The 8,576-nt window shown below is 28.2% G+C and overlaps 1 protein-coding gene across 1 annotated transcript; it reads left to right on the forward strand.

Moving 5' to 3' along the window:
- The first annotated feature begins 571 nt into the window (after positions 1 to 571).
- On the forward strand, positions 572 to 7,378 carry LOC132933093 (uncharacterized). The gene is made up of 3 exons (XM_060999422.1): positions 572 to 1,064; positions 7,226 to 7,310; positions 7,372 to 7,378. Exons 1-3 carry the CDS (start codon positions 572 to 574, stop codon positions 7,376 to 7,378), a joined length of 585 nt encoding a protein of 194 aa, XP_060855405.1.
- Positions 7,379 to 8,576: the final 1,198 nt, after the last annotated feature.

Raw genomic sequence — 8,576 nt, forward strand, 5'->3', positions numbered from 1 at the left:
GTTTCGATAGAGTTAATATTTTAATACATATATTTAATTGGTTTTAAGCATTTTTCTTATTTTTCTTACTATTTAATCGCTGTTTAAGCACTGGTGTTTACAATCAACGAAATTCCACTAAATGAACAGTGTTCATTAACTGGTTTTAAATTTTATTTGTTGTATTCAGTAAATGAACAACTGTTTATTTACTGGGTTTATTCACAAATACAACTTTAGTCCTGTGAATGAACACTTGACATTTTGGAAAAAAAATACTCAAACTAGGTGCATTAACCTTTTTTAATTGCTTTCAAGTGTTATAGTTGTAAACTAATAGAAATATTATTAATTGTTTTCATTATCTACATTTTGATTTTATAGTTTAAACATGAGTGAAACGGAATCATCTGAAAAATTAAAACAAGGGAAGAAATACAAAAGATTTCAATATACCCATAATGATTTGGTTAATGCAGTTGAAGCTATTGTGAGTAAAAAAAAATCACTCAATCAGGTACACAAGGAAACAGGAATACCTAAAGCTACTCTTAGTACCAAGGTAAATAATAAAGTTCCTTTAGAACGTAAAATGGGACCACCATCTGTTTTATCAGTTGTCAAAGAAAATCAAATTGTAAATTGGATATTGTCAAATGCTAAAGTTGGTTTTCCAGTGCACCCTGAACAATTAAAAGATTCAGTACAAAGTATTTTAAAAGAATCCCCAAAACAAAATTCTTTTATTAATAATCGACCCGGCATTAAATGGTTTAATTTATTTTTGAAAAGACATCCAGAAATTAAAAAAAGAAATGCTGAGATTATTTCTAAAGCAAGAGCTAAAGTAACAGAGAGATCTATTCGATATTGGTTTAGTGATGTTAAATTATACTTAGAGGAAGAAGGTAGCTTAGATATACTTAATGATCCGAGAAGGATTTTAAACTGTGATGAAACTGGCTTACAGTTATGTCCGAAATCTGGCAAAGTTTTAGGACCTAGGACAATGAATAATTTTTATGAAGTAGCTAGAAGTGCAGAAAAAGAAAATATTACAGTCCTTTGCACTTATTCTGCAGATGGAAAATCACTACCTCCAATGATTATATACCCATACAAAAGGATTCCTTTGCACATTGCCCAATCTTTGTCAGACGATTGGGCAATTGGCCGTTCGGATAGTGGATGGATGGTATCCGCCACATTTTATGAATATGTTGCAAATGTAGTTTATCCATGGTTAGTTGAAAACAAAATAGAGTTTCCTGTCATTCTTTATGTCGATGGTCATAAAAGCCATTTAAGCTTGGAACTTTCTCAATTTTGTTATGATAAAAAAATTCATTTGTATTGCTTGTTGCCAAATTCCACCCACATATTACAACCTTGTGATGTTTCCATATTCAAACCTCTAAAATCTTATTGGAAAGAAGTTACCAGAGCACATAATTTAAATTCAAAAAGTCCAATCACAAAAAATAATTTTGGTATAATATTTAAAAAAGCTTTTGATAAAGTTAAACCAGAATCGATCATTAATGGGTTTAGAACATGTGGGTTATATCCTTTTAATCCTGATGCTGTGGACTACAATAAATGCATTCCTACAAGGATAGCAGAACTTCAACAACCAGAGGTCTCATTCTTAACTCCAAATTCAAATGACTATCTTGTATGCAAAAATGTAATCAGTTATATTTTAAGAGACCACGAGTTAGAAAATGTTATAAATAATAATACATTGTTAGCCAAAATATGGAACGAATGTGATAGTAGAAGCGATGATACTATTATTACTAGTTATAAACAAACTCAAGAATTTAATATATTAGACATGCCAATTGAAATTGAAGGGTCAACTCTCATGTTTACTGATAATGAACTTGAGTTGTCAGGGATTGAAGTATTAAATGAAGAATCGCTGTTAACAAATTCTGAAAATTATATAATAGACTCAAATGTAGAAAATTTTAATTTGGACTTGGTTGTAAAAAAAAATGTATGCTCAAATATTTTTGATCATGTAATAAATAAATCAAAAACTTCTGTGACACAAGTTTCAAGTGTAGAAGATTCAAAAAACTGTGATACAATTCGCAATGAAAATGATTATACAAACATTTCTAGTACTGTAAAAAATCCAACAAAATGTTTATATAACATTGACAAAGTTGACAGTGAAAATATTTATGAATTAGTAGAAAATACAGTAAAACTTTCTGGAGCCATAAAAAATAAAGAAACTGATCCAGATAATTTTACTAAAAACTCAACTCAACAAATTTGGGATAAACATTTTAAATGGTCTAAAGAAGAAAATAGTGATTTTAAAAATAAAATTAAAACAATGCCTGTTCCTTATGCTATAACTTCAAGTAAATGGATGCAGATACAAAAAGAAAAAGAAGATAAAAAGCTAGCTAAAGAAACTCTTAGCTTAGAAAAAAGAAACGCAAGACTGATGAAAAAAATTGAGACTGAAAATAAGAGAAAATCTAAAGAAATAAACAAAGTTGCTATTAAAAAACCAAAAGTCATTAATTCTAAGGATGTTCCTAATTTAGAAAAAACAAATTTTGAAGCACAAAAAATCAAAAAGACCCTGAATGTGGGTGATTATGTCGTTGTGATTTATGAAGGAGAATATTTCCCAGGAGCAATAAAATCTATAAAGAAAACACAATCTCAATATAAGGTAATAAATCAAATAGCATTAAAACCAATAACTATTTATTTTTATATATTTACCTATTATTTTATAGGTTAAAGCAATGGCTATGTCAGGAAGACATTGGAAATGGCCAGAGTTGGATGATTTGTGTTGGTTCAATAGAAATGAAATTATTGAAAAAATTGCAACTCCTAAGTTTGTTGCAGATTTGTCAATCGATGCAATTACATATTCAGTTCCAGAAATTGAATTAATTAAACAAATTAATGTTCCTATTATTTAAGATATAACTGTATATTATTAGCAAATATCCAGTTATTATATAGGTTGTATTGTCATTATTAAACTATCATTTTTTATTTTATAAGGATCATGTAGGAAAGTTACCTACCTATTAAAAAGGAAATTTTGTATTTTTTATTTTTAACTATTTTTAGTATTTACCTATGTTAAATTGTTTAAATATTTATAATTTTAATTTTAAATACTACAGTACCCAGCTGTTAATGTTATTCTATAGTAACTGAATTACCATTTTTTATTTTTTAAACACCATATACCTAGGCAAGTTAACTGTTAAAAGAAAATGTTGTTGATTTCATTTTATTTTATTATTTTTAGTAGTTCCTAATGTGCAATTGTTTAAATCTTATGTATTGTAGTTTTAAATACCTACAACTGTTTTTAATAAATATTTTATACCTAAAACCGCCTAAAAGTTTAATGACTTCTATAGTTTTTATTACTAAACTATAATATCTCATACCTTATAAACAAATAGTAAAAAGTAAAGAAGATAAAAAAAAGAATATATCATAGTAAATATCAGTGTTCATTTACAGGAGTGTTGGTATTCATTTAATGGACGATTTGTTCATTTACTAGAAAAACTTGTTTTTTTTTTATGATTGACTTTTTAAAAACATAATTTGTTTTAACACATCAAAATGTCAAAATCAACAATCAAAATGTGAATTTGATGTTTCATAACATTTTGATGTATAATACAAATATATTTTATGGCCAGAAATTCTGAATTCCATAGAGTTATTTAGTTTTAAGGTTTAAAAATCCTTAGGTGTTCATTCACTGGCTCTGTTACCCTACCTACCTATTAATTGTTACTTTATAAGTTACCTTTAGCAGCAGTTCTTTGAGGAGATGGTGACCAACCACTCAATGTAACAGGTGATTTATCAACATTATAAGACTTCACATATGAAGTGGATTGACCATTGTTATATTTGTCAGTATTGACTTCAGGGATAAGTACAGACTTATCAGACACATAATCAAGGCCATTATCATTTTCTATAAATCATTATTCATTAATTAAGCATATTATAGTACTAAAAATTACAATTTATTTTGGTAATTAAAATGCAAATTGTATATATCATATTGCTTACAAATCATATTCTATTCTATTGATATATACGTTAGAACACTGTCTATTTCAATACCTTATACAAACTAAATATATATTATGTTTACCTGAAAAAACAGGGCAATCAATTATTGAAGATTTTAGTTTTTTTTTTTTTGGTTTAACATCATCTTCATCAAGATCTGAAATATACATTGCTTTTTTAGCCTTTTCTTTAGCAATTGTCAAAGATTCTAAATAAAAGTAAATGAGATATTATTAGTAATATACATTATATATAATAACACAATTATTTTTCTAATGATTACCTATTCCTGAACTCATTACTCTTGCTTCTAAAAATTCATATTCGTATTTATTTGGTATGCTGCAACGCTCAATCAATTTTTTGGTATTGTGTGGTTTTTTTGGCCATGCACAAGTGCCATTTTTAACAGAATACCAACATTTTGGGACAGCGGCTACACTGTTGTCTCCATAAAAATGTACAACAGAATATGTTGTATCCATTATTTTGTTGTTATAATAACTATAAAAACAAGCTTAAATTAACAAAACTAGTTGGTATAAAATATTATTTATATCAACTTGTGCAACAAATTTATAATTTTGAAATATAAATATCAGGTACAAATTAAAAATAACAAAACATGATAGGTACCTCCTATTCAAGTCTAAGTATTTAAAGTATTTAAAGTATATTAATAATAATTAAGTAGTATTTTTTTTTTTTTTTTATTGAAAATTAAAATGTTTCAGCATATTATATGCTATTACAAGTTTGCTTAAGTAGTAATTTTGGTTATCAAGTATTTTATCATATTATAATTTAATTAGGTACAATATTACCATTTTAATCAATATTTACAAAAAAAAACTAAATCATATAATATTGTAATTATATACAGTTAATTACAATTTCTTTTTAAATGTACTAATTATTAGATGAATGTAAAATAGGGAAAGCAACTTTACCAAGACTATTGTTTAGAATAACATATTTTGAATAAGTACATGTTTCTATATCAATTGTAATAAAGTGATTAGACAGTTCATTCACAATAGCAATACCTATCTTCATACAATTTATTGGTTTTTCATAGAATGGCTGAATCGTTTTGAATGATTGAGCTACAAATACTTTTTTCTTACTACTTTTATGAACGCATATATTAACAACTTTAAATATATTAAGTTTGCCTCCAAAAGTATAACCTATGTAAGCATCAGAAAATGATTTTATATTAATTTTTATATTATCTTTTATAGCAATTTTAAATTCAGGTTTTATGCATTCTTCTGGCAATGGTCCACCACTATACATTTTTAAATATTTAATAACAATACTACTAGACCTAGACTTTGTATTCAATTCATATTCACCAAACATTTGAAATTCATGGTAACGTTTTATAACCTGCTCCAGGTTTCTCATGTTTTCGTATCATTTTTTTTAGAGTTTTCATATAGTTTTCAAATGGAAAACAAGAGCAACTATCGAGGGCACCAAACTTTTTATAGTCATCAACAATGTGCAATAAGTGATATGAATTCTTTACCATATATTTCACAAAATTTTTCTACAAAATATGTTAATATTTTTTCAACAAAATTTACAAGGTCTGTACCAACATTTGGTGCTAATAGAATTCGAAAACTGACATGTAAACAAAGAAAATGTAAGTAGCATTCATTATTTAAAATGGTTTGTAAGACAACTGGACCTGTATAAAGTAAGAATTGACGGAATTCAGTTGCCTTCCATCTAGCAACTTCATTTAGCCCCCGAGGAACTCTAGAAAAATCACTACATACTAAAGGTCTTAGAGCTAAAAGTCCTTTAGTTATATCATTGACTTTTTTACTTTGCAATCTAACTGAAACAGGAGCATTTTTAATGCAACCAAGCCACAACAGAATTATTTTTTTTTGTTACTCCTAAGCACACTAGATGCATATAGTCAATGCTAATACTATTTACTATATCTATACCAGGTATTTCAGTTATAATAGAAACTTCATCAGTCATATGGAATTCTTCATCAGTTCTATTTAAGAAATCTATGTGAGTTCTCTTAGTGATAAAATCTGTACCAGGAAAACAGACTCTACGTTCAAAATAAAAACCACTTGTTAAACACCTAGTACACGAATAATAACCAGTATGTCCTTTAGTTTTTAAGATGAAACTCTTTGCTGGTAAATCACAACATATTGCATCTACAATTACTTGTTTTATACCAAATGCTGTTTGAAACCCTGTTTGATACAATTCTTTTGTTTCGTTCACCAACTCTAACAAAAAAGGATTGCAGTTGAGAGGCTTATCTTTACCCCAGTACAACCCAATTAAAAAAACATGAGGTTTATAAACAGGATGACGAACATATCCAAGTATTGGCCAAAAACAACTAGACGAACTTTTTGTCAAGGGCAGACCGTCAATTCCGATAACTATTTTAATTTTGTCTTCAACAAAATATTTATCGTCAGAGTTAGAAATATTTTTCAAACTATTATATATTGTGAAATAATAATAACTACCTGGTGTCACAGTCTGTATTTGTAAAGGTTGCACAGATGACTTAGTTTTTAATATAGTTCTGGCATCTATAGGAAAATAATTATGACACTTGTGTATTTTTAAAACCTTCAATAAAGCACTCAAAGCAACTTGAGAAATATTATAAGATACAGCCCATTTTGCCAAATTATTTAAAATTGATGAATCAGTTTCATTATCTATGGAGTGATGTTCATCTGGATATTCATTATTACTTAATTCATTATCAGTATCAGAATTGGATGAAAAACTAATTGCATCGTACTCATCATTACACATATTTATTGTATCAACGTAGGGTAAATTATGAATTTGATGTGGTGCGGGCAAAAAAAAATTTAGTTCTAAACTGCCACTATAACTAGGTATATTTGGTGGCACTAAACTTTCTGGTTCACTATGGACACTTTCATCATACAGTTCTATCATTTCTAATTCCTCTAAATATCTTCTGTGCTTAGTAGATTTATTAATGGTTGAGTACGACATAATAAAGTATAAAATATATGATTTTTAAAAAATATACTGTACACTACAACTAAAAATGCATAGGTACAACCTATACAGTATAATATATTTAAAAGTCAAATTATAATAGCCTATAGGTAGGTATTAATAAAAAGCTTCCGCCAAAAATCAAAATTCAAAAGTATTATACTATATATTATATATTTATATACCTTTTATACCTACGGAGTACAAAATAGGTACATTATAATATTATATAAGTATATCTACCTATAATACTTATTAACTTATTAATTGTAGCCTGTAACTTACCGTATTTTCGATGACAAACAAAAACGGTTGTTCTGCAGTGTTCACTGTTGTTTAATGTTATACACATTACACTTATACACTACGCGGATAACTTCAAAATTCACGACGTGTTTCTTCTGTTTTCTTTATATACCGATGGCCATAACACGTGAGTAAGAAGTACGCACACGGGCACACTGCAAATACTGTTTACACGACCAAACACATACAACTGCAGTCTGCAGTAAAACCAACCTTTGAACTTTAAAATAATAATTTTAACAAAATAAATTCAATTTAGAATAATTTGCGGTCAAATATCATTGTTTTATTTTACTCTGCACAGTACCTATACTCTGTACCAAATAAGAGCGCACCGCGCTGGCGCATCCAAATGAATCGCGGAGCGACGTCTGGACCCCCTGGTCGGGTCTATTCGCTCTGTGATTGGTCGCCGATCGTCGGTCGGGTTCGCCGCTGTCGACGATGTTGCCGCCGCCGACGACGCCGCCGTGAATACAGGGAACTGAAGTAATAATGCGTTACACGCATATTATACAATAAAATAATACACATACTTTTCGTTTTTTTTTCTTAACATAGGTATTGAACACAATATAATATTAAAAACGTTCTTACCGATCCTACCACCATTTTTTTCCTTTATTTGTGTACCTACGTTTTATTTTTTTTTTCATATGCACCTTTATATACAATATTGATATAATAATAAAAATAATATTTTAATTTTTTTGCATAAATAGGATAGGTTATATTATAAATAACAACATTTAATAGGACACAATTTTCTTTATATTCTTGTACATTGACAAATTAATTAGAATTACAATAAAATAGAAAATAAAAAATAAAAATAAAATAAATAATTAATATTAATTATCAGATAATTCAGATTCTGAAGACGTATCGCCTACTGTCATCGTTACCCGTTCTGTTTCTGCCGTCAACATTTCGTCAACAATAAAATCGATTTTAGCGAATTTTTCCTCTTGTTCTGTTGTGTGTCTTATGAAATTTTTCCACATATTTTTTTCATTTACTCGCTCTATACCTTCCATTAATAAGGTTTTCACGTCACATAATTTATAGCTAGTGTTGTTCGATTTTACGTGACCTTTCACGGAAGCCCACGCCAGTTCTATGGGATTTAACTCGCAATGATAAGGAGGGAGTCTTAAAATTTTGCGGTTGTG

This window comes from Metopolophium dirhodum, chromosome 1, assembly GCF_019925205.1.
Source record: "Metopolophium dirhodum isolate CAU chromosome 1, ASM1992520v1, whole genome shotgun sequence".
In the NCBI taxonomy this organism is placed as follows: Eukaryota; Metazoa; Arthropoda; class Insecta; order Hemiptera; family Aphididae; genus Metopolophium; species Metopolophium dirhodum.